The sequence below is a fragment of the Haliotis rubra genome, unplaced genomic scaffold, assembly GCF_003918875.1.
Source record: "Haliotis rubra isolate DU_JTF1 unplaced genomic scaffold, ASM391887v1 Scf241, whole genome shotgun sequence".
Taxonomy (NCBI): Eukaryota; Metazoa; Mollusca; class Gastropoda; order Lepetellida; family Haliotidae; genus Haliotis; species Haliotis rubra.
The window spans coordinates 1,028,869-1,046,134 of NW_025766459.1; the positions used below are offsets into that span (position 1 = coordinate 1,028,869).

The 17,266-nt window shown below is 40.0% G+C and overlaps 1 protein-coding gene across 1 annotated transcript in view; it reads right to left on the reverse strand.

The window, feature by feature from the left end:
* Positions 1-4,431: 4,431 nt before the first annotated feature.
* The window catches only part of LOC124278763 (alpha-L-fucosidase-like), a 31,245-nt gene continuing 18,410 nt past the window's right edge, over positions 4,432-17,266 (reverse strand). Inside the window, exons 5-8 of the mRNA XM_046714534.1 lie at positions 10,828-10,925; positions 10,429-10,561; positions 7,249-7,419; positions 4,432-6,039 (exon numbers count right to left, since the gene is read on the reverse strand). Of these exons, the coding sequence (XP_046570490.1) occupies positions 5,784-6,039; positions 7,249-7,419; positions 10,429-10,561; positions 10,828-10,925 (658 nt within the window). The 3' untranslated portion in view covers positions 4,432-5,783. The remainder of the gene's footprint in view (positions 6,040-7,248; positions 7,420-10,428; positions 10,562-10,827; positions 10,926-17,266) is intronic.

Here is a 17,266-nt window from a genome sequence, read left to right on the forward strand (position 1 = left end):
AAACCATATGTTCACGTGACCTGCAAAGTATTCTGGAACAACAATAATTGTAATGTAGGCCTTAAGGCCAGAATTACTGAATAAACTGAACTGAACTGAACAATGTGTACCACACACTAGATTTGGATTACACTTTCTCAGTAAAGTACAGATTCTAGTACCCACACTCTCAGAGTCAGGCACCTAATCGCCAGCACACAAAGTCAGCCGGTCCAATGAAACACGTTATGTTTGGGATTACACTTTCTCAATAATGTACAGATTCTAATGGTTTTGTTAGGTTGAGAATTATCCGGGATTCCCCCCCACACAGTCAGGGACCAATCGCCAGCACACAGTCAGCCACCCAACTCACACACCCAGCGACAACATTGAAATGTTACCGGACCCAACGAGACACAACAAATCACTTCCAACTCCTTGGAGCAGAGAAGGTGTTGTGTGGTGAAGATGATGGGCTGACTGATAGTCAGAATGTAGAAAGATAGGTGTTCTATCAGTCGTTCTGTAGCAGCTTTTAACTCAGATTCAGAAAGAAATGTTAAATTTGCGACCGACAGATAACTCTTCAAGATGTTTCTATCAAGTTTGTTGTTCTTTATGAAAGGTCTCACAATGGATTCTTTCAAAGAGCCTGGGAAGACTTGAGGTGATGGTTTTTGTTCATAATGTCTGTGATAACTTGGAGTAAAACTTCCATACATTCCATTACAAGGTTGCTTTGCATTGTATTGTTTAGGCAGGTTGCCAGTGAACCAAATGTCCTCAAACAAGATATCAGTGAACGGAGTGTCGAGTTTGGTGTATTTCTGATGGAGCTCTCTAATATCAAGAATTTTATTTTCAAAGAATGAGTTAAAATCAATGGCGAGTTGGAGAGGTTATCATTATGAGGAAGAACAACTTCGTTTTTCCTCCCAGTGAGAAACTTCATAGAGTTGTGGTGATCTGTCAGTCTACTCGCGCACTGTGTAATTTGTTGAGATTTGTCCATTTGACGTATGTGGAGTGAGGTTTGAATAACAGAATGTCAGACGCTAGATGTCCATCAACTGTTAACGTGTTGTGACAAGACCTGTTGTTTCAGCGAATGAGAATTAACATAATGACTTCATTCCGTACTTCTGACTTACCTTTATCCAAATAGGGAACATTCGTCTCTAACAACTTAGGCTGGGATCTTGGGTATGTCGAGAACAACACTGGCAAATCATCAGGAAATGGCGGTGGTCAGTATAAACACAGTTCTGACTGTTGTGTTGAAAATGGCAACACCAGTATAGTCAAATAACATGTAGCTGACTCTGAGTTTTTATACCGTTTACAACAAAAGAGTCTGTGCATATCATGGCAACTCCACCAACCCTGCATATAGTTGTTCGATTGACGAAATCATGACATGTTCTGAATAATTGGGAGACGTGATGATGAAATCTGAGACACAGTACGAAGATGCAGTAACAACGTGTGATATGGTCAAGGGAGACCACTCTCACTGAATGAAAACTTTGAATACCGTTAGTAAAAAGGATGCGGGGGTCCAGATGTGTACCATCAAGAAAAGAATGTCACGGGATAGTATGGTAATGTTTAAGGAACTTTGGCAAGTTTATATTTTATCATGCGTATGCAGTTTATGGTGTTAGATTATGACTGTGAGTAGTATCCATAGACAGAAGCGGCAAAACCCTTTGTACATCCACAGGAAATCTTGGCTAAAGGCAGAGTCGTTTGTAGGTCAACCATTGACATTGATATTATGTCATGTGAAAGGCCCCACTCCAGGCACCCGGCATAAACACATGTAAAAGCTATCAAGTGTTCACCCGGCAAAGCAACAAACGTATGGTACAAGTCAATTGAGGAACTGCATCGGACATCAGTTTTTTCGCTGATGCGTCAAATTTGGAAGCGTCCCCCTTTTCGGAAAAAATAACTGAGATCGCGAATGTTGTATACTTGAACTAACACCGTCATATGACGCTCTTTACTTGAACTAACACCGTCATATGACGCTCTTTCAAATCTTGACAAAGAGCATGCTCCAGAAGCTGGAGCTTTAACTGGCGTGAAGGGGACGTTGACTGCTGGGCATTTGATGTCAGCCCTGTTGTGTTACATCCATGTGGAGAGGTTTCTGTCCCTATGAATATTTATGAAAGATTCCAGCTATGAAATATGAAGGTTCTCACCTTAGTTCAAGTTCAGATGGTAAGAAAGTGGAAGGAAATGTGAGTTTTATGGTAATTGAACGATAACAGATTATCGATATACCTGAAGCAGAAAGGACTGTCAGTAATATCGAGCTGTAGGTGAGCCTGGGACAGGCAAAATGTCTTTTAGGTACATGTGAATGTTGAAGCCACGAATCCTTATGTCAGTGTAGGAAAGATAGCCCGTCCCAACGTCCGAGACGGGTGAATTTTGTGGAGGACGGGTTAAAAAAATATCTAGTCCGTCCTCATGTCGGGTCAATTTTAGCAAACCAATAACATATATATAATGATTATAACCTTTTTGAATATTTACTGCCGAAGGTGTTTTATTTATATTTGGAGGACAGGCTAGATTTTGGCAGGACTGGTAAAAAATTTGACCTGCCAGTCCTGTGGACAGGATAGATTTTCTCCATCTTTCCTACACTGCTTATGTTGTGATTCTTGTTGTTGATTGGAAGAAGGAGTTTTGACACCTTCATATGAAGAAATATGTCAGACAATATCTAGAGCTCCCTACCCTTGACCTTTCTTCAAATTGTTTTCTAAAACTAAAAAAACATAAAAGCGTCCATCCAAACTTGAGTGTTCAAAGCTTCATCAACGAACATTCATTTGTTTTGACCACTGCCATATAGCTAAAGTAAGGCCAGAAATGCTTGGAAAATGCTTTTTGGCAATTATTTGATAATGGTTGATATTTCAGATTCAAAACTCATATATAATCATTCATACCACCTCGACCTAATGTGGCATATGAGTAATCACGATGTACCATTCATTAATCATAATGATTACTCGTAAAATATCGAAAACCTTCCATGATAGAAACATGTCTAAGAAACAAACTATACTGTGACCCACCTGGCAGGCAGACAGGGTGACAGCGGCACCGGCACCGCTTGTCAGGGACCGTCTCAAAATATCAAGTGTCAGTATAACTGCTGGTCGAGGACTCTAGCGGAATTACAACAAGTGCAACTCGGCTGGCGTTAACGCCGTCTCGCAGACGGTATTCGGCCTCGATTTTGAGAACACGGTCTTCAGCCTTTTGCCACACATCTGGGGTAATTCTCGCAAAAGAAGCATACACAAGCTCTTTAACGTCTGAAAGCTTGAATGTGGTATTATTGGGAGCAATAAAATTCTTACAGTTACCCCAGATCAGCTCGATGGGATTGAGCTCACAGTGCCGTACCGGTGTACGCAGAACTTTGTGGCCTTGTTTTGCAGCTAGTTCGTCAGTGATGTACTGGATTGGCTTTTTGTGCTTCCATGAGCTGGGGCTTTCTTTCTGACTGCCTGTAAGGCACGTTACAGGAAGTGAGAAAATCCTGCAACTGAGCCTTGAGATTGCTCATGGTGGGTGTGATGGTACCAGGGACACGCAGGTTATGGTAACTGGCGTTATCCAAAATGATAACGCTTGGTTCGTCCAGCTACGGTAAAAGCTGATGTTCGTACCAATCCAAAAATACCTGCCCATTCATTTCGCTATGGTAATCACCATCAGATTTCTTGGCCTCAAAAACAAAGTCACAACCCCCAATCAGTCCCTTGCTACGGGTACCAGCATGCAAGATGATCAGGCTTCTACCTTTGCCTGATGGTAACACTGGTGCCTTAGAACAATCTGAAGGAAGCCACATCTGATCGGTTGAGTGATTTTTATTACACCAGGTTTCATCAAGGTATATGATTTGAAACCCCAATTTGCGGTATTCTTCAACTGTTCTGAGATAAGCTGATCGCATGGACAGGATTGAGTACTTTTCTCTAAACACATGCTCTGTCATCTCCCCTTTGGTGTACCTGAACCCCATTTCTACCAGAGCTACAATAAGTGTTGTTTTCGCCAACATCTTGTATGTTAGCACACGTCGGTGTGATTTTGCGTTTATAAACTGCACGGCGTATGACACCCTTATCCAAGCTATCCATTATGAGTTTCCTTCCTGGTTTTGATTTTGACACGATCCCTGTGGTAAACACTGATTTGTTTACAACTTTGTACACCTGACTATATGTCAAATTAAGGGTTTTATACATTCTATAGTAAACCCTGTCCAGGGCTACAGGTAAGGGCCGTATCGGCGTATATACGGATAAAAATACACACGATACGGTAGGAAATAATTTAGAAAACGTAGCAGATACGCACCACAGCAATTGTGTACGGTCTTAGAATCATTTACAGACATATTTATCTGAAAAGTATTGTTTAATTGTTTATTGACCGTTTACACCAGAGTAACAATGCTGTCATACATATATGAAACAAAGCACAAGTTTAATTATACACCATTAATATCCATTCAGTACTCTAAATGTACTCTTATTGTTTTCCAGTACTCATATACTGAAAAAATAAGGAGTACGTACTCCTGATGTTGAAAAATGATCTGGAGCCCTGTCTGTCACAGCTGACCAGAGGTTCCCCCTTTGTTTCTCCAGTGTGAAATAATGGTATAAATAAAAATTTGAAATTAATTGTTCTGCAGAGATATCAAGTCACATGTTGCCAGTTCAGTGCTACACAGGAAGTGAAACTTTTATGGGTGAACAAGATTATCTATGCAATTTGAATTAACACTTTTTTACCTAATTATTTTGAATATAACTACTACAAGAGTTCCATCTTTTTCACATATAGATGTTAAAAAAACACACGTTTTCCAATCATTTATGTAATTTAATTAGTTGAGGCTATATGAATAATTATAGTCTGTATTTCAAAACTACAGTTTGTACTTAGAAACGTCAAAATGGGTGTGAATATGATAAGCAAGTTTAAGTACAGAAATACATGAAGTCGTGAAAGGGTTGAATAGTGCCTGATTCAGTTCAACGATCACAATCATAGGACACAAGATTCTCTCATGTATGGCATGTACAATCTGTCCAGAATGTGTCTACATTTCCACAGTCAATATCATGTGAAATAAATAGTTACATACCTGTATATGAAATAGGCCTATTAGAACAGCCTTATAAGCATATTAGCATGTATTTGTTTTCAAATTCAAATGATATTATAAATATCACATTTGGATATTTCTTCAAAACTGGTTCAAATTGTAGGCATGTTTATAAATGTCCTTCCATGTTGTGTTTGAAGAATATCGTGACTTTTACCCATGGACACCACTAATGCCCAAATACTGTGTTCAATCAGAGACTTGTATACAGGACATACATTTACCATCCAATGGAATGTCAAAGAAATATGTACACATCTAAACAAAAACATACACACATGTAGAAATGTATATCCACTGTACACAGAGTTCATCATATGGAGCCAGGACCCACTTCCTGGTGGGGAAGATTACATGGCTAGAAATCCTATCAGACTACCTTGTGGGTGAAATATAATATACCTACTGAATGATCACACTGTTGCTTGGGCAGTTAAACAAATATTCATGTTTCTCATGAAAACTGGAGATGAAAGAGTGTTTCTCAACAGTTCTTAAAAATAACATTGCTTTGTTATGGCTTGGGTGTGAGAAACAGGACACTTGATTTTACAAGGCTCCAGTCCAGCTTCTATGTGGTCCTACTTCATCAATTCCCTATACCAGTCAGCTGGAACGCCCAGGCATATTTACACGGCATCTTGTTGATGGGGATGGCTGGAATCTCGATGTCCATGCCGCCAGTGCTTCTCTCCTTCCAGTTGAACTTCCCAGGATATCCCATCAGGCTCACTGTGGTGGCAACCGTGGTCAAAGGTCGGCCAAGGCTCAGAGTCTCCCCTTTCGGCCAGTCGAGGATGATAGCATACACATTCCGGCCACTGGCCGTCACTTTAGAGGTATACCTGAAACAACACAAGTTACATGATATAATGGAACAATTGGTTCCTGGCAATCCAGGCTTGTCGTAAAATGAGCAAACATTGATTGGATGTGCAGCCTCAGTGACTGAATACACTGGTCAATCTGTCCCTGTATGTATCGTAGGACACTGCTTGTGATATACACTGGTCAGTCTGTCCCTGGATGTATCGCGGGACACTGCTTGTGATATACACTGGTCAGTCGGTCCCTGGATGTATCGTGGGACACTGCTTGTGATATACACTGGTCAATCTGTCCCTGGATGTATCGTGGGACACTGCTTGTGATATACACTGGTCAGTCTGTCCCTGGATGTATCGTGGGACACTGCTTGTGATATACACTGGTCAGTCTGTCCCTGGATGTATCGTGGGACACTGCTTGTGATATACACTGGTCAGTCTGTCCCTGGATGTATCGTGGGACACTGCTTGTGATATACACTGGTCAGTCTGTCCCTGGATGTATCGTGGGACACTGCTTGTGATATACACTGGTCAGTGCTTTAGGGTTTGACATTTCAAATTTGGAAGTTCTTTGACTCTTGTTTATGTTATACTTCTCCAGCCTACATTGGCATGAAACACTATTTGAGTTTAGTGTTTATAGTCTGTGTGAGCATAATAAAATATTTCAGCCTTTGTTGGCTGCCTCAACTGAGATACAAACACTATCACATCATATGTTGTCATAGAAACACTATCATGTAATATGTTGTCATAGAAACACTATCATGTCATATGTTGTCATAGAAACACTATCACATCATATGTTGTCATAGAAACACTATCATGTCATACAAACACTATCACGTCATATGTTGTCATACAAACACTATCACATTATATGTTGTCATAGAAACACTATCATGTCATATGTTGTCATAGAAACACTATCATGTCATATGTTGTCATACAAACACTATCACATTATAGTTGTCATAGAAACACTATCACATTATAGTTGTCACAGAAACACTATCACATAATATGTTGTCATAGAAACACTATCACATTATATGTTGGCACAGAAACACTATCACATTATATGTTGTCATAGAAACACTATCACATTATATGTTGTCATAGAAACATTATCACGTACATCATATGTTGGTATAGAAACACTATCACATCATATGTTGGCACAGGAACACAATTCCACAATGATGGCTAGGATCCAATATTTACCATGTATTGTTGGTGAGGGAGTCGTTCTGGAAAGTCCAGGGGCGAGTACTGTAGATGGCATCACCGTTGACGTTGAGCCACTCGCCCATATTCAGCAGGCGTTCCTGGAACAGGGGTATGATCAGGCCATCTTTGGTGGGTCCAACATTCATCAGCATGTTGCCGCCACAGCTGTGAAGAAACAAACCATAACTGGGTCAGGTGTTTATCCTCAGTACCTTTATATCTGTCTGCATGAAGATGTCACAAACAGGAGGTTCCGGTCAACTCTCAGGAAACTGACCATCCACATTTAATACTGATGTGAATGAGATGTCAGTTTACTAACATTCAATGCCACCTTGATTCAGAAATTTCAGTCACATCAAAAGGAAGGCCATCAGGAACATCAATAGTTGCTCCATTGTACATACTTGGTGTGTGTTTCCAGGAGCTAGGATATAACAAAGTGTACAATATTTCGGCCACAACATACCTGTACTGACTGTCAGTTTGTAGAACTACTCAGTTATGTTTATGTACAAGCAAAAAGTCTGTTACTCGGAATGCTGTGTTTAGGTAATGTCCACTAGTGTTGGGAATTGGTTAAAATCTCATAATTGATGATTGGTTCATTACAGCTGATCAATCATTGAAAATAATTGGTTAGCGTCATTTATGAAATGTTCCTGGTTATTTTTGTTAATGCTCAAATAAGGAAAAAAAACATGTAGTCCTTTTGGGTTTTTTGGTGCAAAATTTCATATCTTTAAAGGATGACAAGTATGTAAGGGACATAAATTTCTTAGAGTCTTTAAGATATATTCAATCATGACTTGGAACGAGCTTGTAGTGCTTATGAAATGTAACAGACAAAACCAATTGTGAAATATATTGTTAATGAAAACCAGTGTTCCAGAATTGTTTGTGTTCAATTATGAGAAAACATGATCGATTGCTTGGTCGTATATTCACTGCGACCAATCTTCGATTATTTCAATTAATCGGACCACCACAAATGTCCACGCCACCATGGTAATTGCCTGATGACACAACAATCCCTGTTGGCTTTCAAATCTTCTCACAGAGATGAACTGTATTGGTGTGTAAGACATGGCGATATTGTGATTTTGTACACTACAGGAACACCCATGAAACACACATTACAGACAGGATAGACTTGGGCACATTACAGACAGGAATCACTTGGGCAAATTACGAGACAGAGACAGACGTGGGCACATTACAGACAGGAATAGACGCACATTACAGACACAGGCGTGGGCACATTACAGACAGGATAAACTTGACCATATTACAAACCCGGATATATTTGGGCACATTACAGGACAGCATTAGACTTGGGCACATTACACAGGATAGACTTGGTTACATTACAGACAGGGAATTACATTACAGAAAGGATAGACTTGGTTACATTACAGACAGGATAGACTTGGTTACATTACACACAGGATAGACTTGGTTACATTACACACAGGATAGACTTGGTTACATTACACACAGGATAGACTTGGTTACATTACACACAGGATAGACTTGGTCACATTACACACAGGATAGACTTGGTTACATTACACACAGGATAGACTTGGTTACATTACACACAGGATAGACTTGGTTACATTACACACAGGATAGACTTGGTTACATTTACATTACACACAGGATAGACTTGGTTACATTACACACAGGATAGGACTTGGTTACATTAGACTTGGTTACATTACACACAGGATAGACTTGGTTACATTACACACAGGATAGACTTGGTTACATTACTCACAGGATAGACTTGGTTACATTACACACAGGATAGACTTGGGCACATTACACACAGGATAGACTTGGGCACATTACAGACAGGATAGACTTGGTCACATTACAGACAGGATAGACTTGGGCACATTACAGACAGGATAGACTTGGACACATTACAGACAGGATAGACTTGGGAACATTACAGACAGGATAGACTTGGACACATTACATTACAGACAGGATAGACTTGGACACATTACAGACAGGATAGACTTGGACACATTACAGACAGGATAGACTTGGACACATTACACACATTACAGACAGGATAGACTTGGAGGATAGACACATTACAGACAGGATAGACTTGGGCACATTACAGACAGGATAGACTTGGACACATTACACACAGGATAGACTTGGGCACATTACAGACAGGATAGACTTGGGCACATTACAGACAGGATAGACTTGGACACATTACAGACAGGATAGACTTGGGCACATTACAGACAGGATAGACTTGGACACATTACACACATTACAGACAGGATAGACTTGGACACATTACAGACAGGATAGACTTGGGCACATTACAGACAGGATAGACTTGGACACATTACAGGATAGACTTGGACACATTACAGACAGGATAGACTTGGTCACATTATAGACAGGACAGACTTGGGCACATTACAAGACAGACTTGGGCACATTACAGACAGGATAGACTTAGGGAGATTACAAGACAGACTTGGGCACATTACAGACAGGATAGACTTAGGGAGATTACAGGACAGACTTGGGCACACTACAGACAGGATAGATTTAGGGAGATAACAGGACAGACTTGGGCACACTACAGACAGGATAGACTTAGGGAGATTACAAGACAGAGTTGGGCACATTACAGACAGGATAGACTTAGGGAGATTACAAGACAGACTTGGGCACACTACAGACAGGATAGGCTTAGACTGACTGACTGAGTATGGTTTTACGCTGCTTTTAGCAATATTCCAGCAACACCACAGTGGCGGGGACACCAGAAATGGGCTTCACACATTGTACCCATGTGGGGAATCGAACCAAGTTCTTCGGAGTGACGAGCCAGCGCTTTAACCACTAGGCTACCCACCGCCCCAAGGATAGACCTAGACACATTATAGACAGGATAGACTTGGACACTTTATACATGATTTTTGTCTTATGAAGCTCACATATCTCCTCACCCTGTGCATGTGTTCATATGTTTATTTTCTATGTGTCTATATAGTTGACTACATTATCGACATACATTAAATAATAGATTACTAAAGAGTTCAGTTGATTGTTTAAAGGTGTATTAACTACATGTGTGCAGATACTGTGACCAGAATGTTTTGTACATCAATGTTATCACCAACTGTAGCACCGTACCTGACAGTCTGGATGAAAGTCGCCAATAGGTCCTTGGTGCTCAGGAAGTCAGTGATCCTCGCATTACGTCGGTATCCCCAGGAATATTTATCAATCGTCATGGCATTCTCAAATTTTCTCTTTTGAAGGACCCCTGCATGACAGAATGTATATCATGCATACATATTGTATATCTTGGGTTCTCAGCAAGCCTGTTGTTATAGTGAACAAGTCGCCCAACACTCCTCATTATACCATCAAGAAGCATATGAATGTGTACATATTTCTTAAATTATAATAAACTGAAATTATCGTGATTATCTCTTAGCTGTACCAGATTATGAAACAACATTCACATCAGCATGTCGAAATTCTTGAATGACGAGCACAGTGGACAACTAGTGATTAAACTGTTCTCACCTGGATTATACCTGTCGCTACAGGTGAGGAAGCCACCATGGTGACAAGCGATACCTTTTCCCCATCTGTCATTAGTGACTACAGTATCTTTTACAGGACTGGAATAGAGAGAAGAAAGTAGCAGTTTCCAGCAGTTGATCAGTTGGATGTGACAGCAGCAATCATATTGTACATACCATGTGTACAGTACATACATCAATACACCTGAACTTGCTGGACAAAATATGACATCTGTATCCGAGATTTAGCAATAAGTGAGTGAGTGGGGTGGGTGAGTGAGTGAGTGGAGAGGAGCAAATTGATCAGCTTTTGTCACGTTTTTTTGTTAACAAAAAAGTTAACAATCTATCAGCAATGGTTCAAGAACAAAATACAGTTAAAAGTAAATGTACCCTAATACAAATACAGTTCTGTTTAAATTCAACAATTCTAAAACGTTTCAAACCTTGAAAACCTAGCTATCTCTTCAAGAGCAGCTATTATTAACAACTCTTCAAACCCACAATGTATATTTGGGTGTACATTATCCCCTGATTATATTGTAGCACCATGTGCATGCATGTGTGTGTGGATACAGACGGGCTAAATATGTCCATTATTAGTTATTATCAAATCAATGAAGCATTCACCAAGTGTTGACGGATAGGTAGTGAATCATGGTAAAAGATCTAGATAGAGGACCATGTCCATCTATACAAGTGTTGGCGGATAGGTAGTGAATCACGGTAAAAGATCTAGATAGAGGACCATGTCCATCTATACAAGTGTTGGCAGATAGGTAGTGAATCACGGTAAAAGATCTAGATAGAGGACCATGTCCATCTATACAAGTGTTGGCGGATAGGTAGTGAATCACGGTAAAAGATCTAGATAGATGATCATGTCCATCTATACAAGTGTTGACAGATAGGTAGTGAATCACGGTAAAAGATCTAGATAGAGGACCATGTCCATCTATACAAGTGTTGACAGATAGGTAGTGAATCACGGTAAAAGATCTAGATAGAGGACCATGTCCATCTATACAAGTGTTGACAGATAGGTAGTGAATCACGGTAAAAGATCTAGATAGGGAATCATGTCCGTCTATGCAAGTGTTGACAGATAGGTAGTGAATCACGGGTAAAGATCTAGATAGAGGACCATGTCCATCTATATAAGTGTTGACAGATAGGTAGTGAATCACGGTAAAGATCTAGATAGAGGACCATGTCCATCTATACAAGTGTTGACAGATAGGTAGTCAATCACGGTAAAAGATCTAGATAGAGGACCATGTCCATCTATACAAGTGTTGACAGATAGGTAGTGAATCACGGTAAAAGATCTAGATAGAGGACCATGTCCATCTATATAAGTGTTGACAGATAGGTAGTGAATCACGGTAAAAGATCTAGATAGAGGACCATGTCCATCTATACAAGTGTTGACAGATAGGTAGTGAATCACGGTAAAAGATCTAGATAGAGGACCATGTCCATCTATACAAGTGTTGGCGGATAGGTAGTGAATCACGGTAAAAGATCTAGATAGAGGACCATGTCCATCTATACAAGTGTTGGCAGATAGGTAGTGAATCACGGTAAAAGATCTAGATAGAGGACCATGTCCATCTATACAAGTGTTGGCGGATAGGTAGTGAATCACGGTAAAAGATCTAGATAGAGGACCATGTCCATCTATACAAGTGTTGACAGATAGGTAGTGAATCACGGTAAAAGATCTAGATAGAGGACCATGTCCATCTATACAAGTGTTGACAGATAGGTAGTGAATCACGGTAAAAGATCTAGATAGAGGACCATGTCCATCTATACAAGTGTTGACAGATAGGTAGTGAATCACGGTAAAAGATCTAGATAGGGGATCATGTCCGTCTATGCAAGTGTTGACAGATAGGTAGTGAATCACGGTAAAAGATCTAGATAGAGGACCATGTCCATCTATATAAGTGTTGACAGATAGGTAGTGAATCACGGTAAAAGATCTAGATAGAGGACCATGTCCATCTATACAAGTGTTGACAGATAGGTAGTCAATCACGGTAAAAGATCTAGATAGAGGACCATGTCCATCTATACAAGTGTTGACAGATAGGTAGTGAATCACGGTAAAAGATCTAGATAGAGGACCATGTCCATCTATACAAGTGTTGACAGATAGGTAGTGAATCATGGTAAAAGATCTAGATAGAGGACCATGTGCATCTATGCAAGTGTTGACAGATAGGTAGTGAACCACGGTAAAAGATCTAGATAGAGGACCATGTCCATCTATACAAGTGTTGACAGATAGGTAGTGAATCACGGTAAAAGATCTAGATAGATGATCATGTCCATCTATACAAGTGTTGACAGATAGGTAGTGAATCACGGTAAAAGATCTAGATAGAGGACCATGTCCATCTATACAAGTGTTGACAGATAGGTAGTGAATCATGGTAAAAGATCTAGATAGAGGACCATGTCCATCTATACAAGTGTTGACAGATAGGTAGTGAATCGTGGTAAAAGATCTAGATAGAGGACCATGTCCGTCTATGCAAGTGTTGACAGATAGGTAGTGAATCACGGTAAAAGATCTAGATAGGGCATCACGTCCGTCTATGCAAGTGTTGACAGATAGGTAGTGAATCACGGTAAAAGATCTAGATAGAGGACCATGTCCATCTATATAAGTGTTGACAGATAGGTAGTGAATCACGGTAAAAGATCTAGATAGAGGACCATGTCCATCTATACAAGTGTTGACAGATAGGTAGTGAATCACGGTAAAGATCTAGATAGAGGACCATGTCCATCTATACAAGTGTTGACAGATAGGTAGTGAATCACGGTAAAGATCTAGATAGAGGACCATGTCCATCTATACAAGTGTTGACAGATAGGTAGTGAATCACGGTAAAAGATCTAGATAGAGGACCATGTCCATCTATACAAGTGTTGACAGATAGGTAGTGAATCACGGTAAAAGATCTAGATAGAAGACCATGTCCATCTATACAAGTGTTGACAGATTGGTAGTGAATCACGGTAAAGATCTAGATAGAGGACCATGTCCATCTATACAAGTGTTGACAGATAGGTAGTGAATCACGGTAAAAGATCTAGATAGAGGACCATGTCCATCTATACAATTGTTGACAGATAGGTAGTGAATCATGGTAAAGATCTAGATAGAGGACCATGTCCATCTATACAAGTGTTGACAGATAGGTAGTGAATCACGGTAAAAGATCTAGATAGAGGACCATGTCCATCTATACAAGTGTTGACAGATAGGTAGTGAATCACGGTAAAGATCTAGATAGAGGACCATGTCCATCTATACAAGTGTTGACAGATAGGTAGTGAATCACGGTAAAGATCTAGATAGAGGACCATGTCCATCTATACAAGTGTTGACAGATAGGTAGTGAATCACGGTAAAAGATCTAGATAGAGGACCATGTCCATCTATACAAGTGTTGACAGATAGGTAGTGAATCACGGTAAAAGATCTAGATAGAAGACCATGTCCATCTATACAAGTGTTGACAGATTGGTAGTGAATCACGGTAAAAGATCTAGATAGAGGACCATGTCCATCTATACAAGTGTTGACAGATAGGTAGTGAATCACGGTAAAAGATCTAGATAGAGGACCATGTCCATCTATGCAATTGTTGACAGATAGGTAGTGAATCACGGTAAAAGATCTAGATAGAGGACCATGTCCATCTATACAAGTGTTGACAGATAGGTAGTGAATCACGGTAAAAGATCTAGATAGAGGACCATGTCCATCTATACAAGTGTTGACAGATAGGTAGTGAATCACGGTAAAGATCTAGATAGAGGACCATGTCCATCTATACAAGTGTTGACAGATAGGTAGTGAATCACGGTAAAAGATCTAGATAGAGGACCATGTGCATCTATGCAAGTGTTGACAGATAGGTAGTGAATCACGGTAAAAGATCTAGATAGGGGATCATGTCCGTCTATGCAAGTGTTGACAGATAGGTAGTGAATCACGGTAAAAGATCTAGATAGAGGACCATGTCCGTCTATGCAAGTGTTGACAGATAGGTAGTGAATCACGGTAAAAGATCTAGATAGGGCATCACGTCCGTCTATGCAAGTGTTGACAGATAGGTAGTGAATCACGGTAAAAGATCTAGATAGAGGACCATGTCCATCTATATAAGTGTTGACAGATAGGTAGTCAATCACGGTAAAAGATCTAGATAGAGGACCATGTCCATCTATACAAGTGTTGACAGATAGGTAGTGAATCACGGTAAAAGATCTAGATAGGGGATCATGTCCATCTATACAAGTGTTGACAGATAGGTAGTGAATCACGGTAAAAGATCTAGATAGAGGACCATGTCCATCTATATACAAGTGTTGACAGATAGGTAGTGAATCACGGTAAAAGATCTAGATAGAGGACCATGTCCATCTATACAAGTGTTGACAGATAGGTAGTGAATCACGGTAAAAGATCTAGATAGAGGACCATGTCCATCTATACAAGTGTTGACAGATAGGTAGTGAATCACGGTAAAAGATCTAGATAGAGGACCATGTCCATCTATACAAGTGTTGACAGATAGGTAGTGAATCATGGTAAAAGATCTAGATAGAGGACCATGTGCATCTATGCAAGTGTTGACAGATAGGTAGTGAATCACGGTAAAAGATCTAGATAGAGGACCATGTCCATCTATACAAGTGTTGACAGATAGGTAGTGAATCACGGTAAAAGATCTAGATAGATGATCATGTCCATCTATACAAGTGTTGACAGATAGGTAGTGAATCACGGTAAAAGATCTAGATAGAGGACCATGTCCATCTATACAAGTGTTGACAGATAGGTAGTGAATCATGGTAAAGATCTAGATAGAGGACCATGTCCATCTATACAAGTGTTGACAGATAGGTAGTGAATCGTGGTAAAAGATCTAGATAGAGGACCATGTCCGTCTATGCAAGTGTTGACAGATAGGTAGTGAATCACGGTAAAAGATCTAGATAGGGCATCACGTCCGTCTATGCAAGTGTTGACAGATAGGTAGTGAATCACGGTAAAAGATCTAGATAGAGGACCATGTCCGTCTATGCAAGTGTTGACAGATAGGTAGTGAATCACGGTAAAAGATCTAGATAGGGATCATCGTCCATCTATGCAAGTGTTGACAGATAGGTAGTGAATCACGGTAAAAGATCTAGATAGAGGACCATGTCCATCTATATAAGTGTTGACAGATAGGTAGTGAATCACGGTAAAAGATCTAGATAGAGGACCATGTCCATCTATACAAGTGTTGACAGATAGGTAGTGAATCACGGTAAAAGATCTAGATAGAGGACCATGTCCATCTATACAAGTGTTGACAGATAGGTAGTGAATCACGGTAAAAGATCTAGATAGAGGACCATGTCCATCTATACAAGTGTTGACAGATAGGTAGTGAATCACGGTAAAAGATCTAGATAGAGGACCATGTCCATCTATACAAGTGTTGACAGATAGGTAGTGAATCACGGTAAAAGATCTAGATAGAGGACCATGTCCATCTATACAAGTGTTGACAGATAGGTAGTGAATCACGGTAAAGATCTAGATAGAGGACCATGTCCATCTATACAAGTGTTGACAGATAGGTAGTGAATCACGGTAAAAGATCTAGATAGAGGACCATGTCCATCTATACAAGTGTTGACAGATAGGTAGTGAATCATGGTAAAAGATCTAGATAGAGGACCATGTCCATCTATACAAGTGTTGACAGATAGGTAGTGAATCACGGTAAAAGATCTAGATAGAGGACCATGTCCATCTATACAAGTGTTGACAGATAGGTAGTGAATCACGGTAAAAGATCTAGATAGAGGACCATGTCCATCTATACAAGTGTTGACAGATAGGTAGTGAATCACGGTAAAAGATCTAGATAGAGGACCATGTCCATCTATACAAGTGTTGACAGATAGGTAGTGAATCACGGTAAAAGATCTAGATAGAGGACCATGTCCATCTATACAAGTGTTGACAGATAGGTAGTGAATCACGGTAAAAGATCTAGATAGAAGACCATGTCCATCTATACAAGTGTTGACAGATAGGTAGTGAATCACGGTAAAAGATCTAGATAGAGGACCATGTCCATCTATACAAGTGTTGACAGATAGGTAGTGAATCACGGTAAAAGATCTAGATAGAGGACCATGTCCATCTATACAAGTGTTGACAGATAGGTAGTGAATCATGGTAAAAGATCTAGATAGAGGACCATGTCCATCTATACAAGTGTTGACAGATAGGTAGTGAATCACGGTAAAAGATCTAGATAGAGGACCATGTCCATCTATACAAGTGTTGACAGATAGGTAGTGAATCACGGTAAAAGATCTAGATAGAGGACCATGTCCATCTATACAAGTGTTGA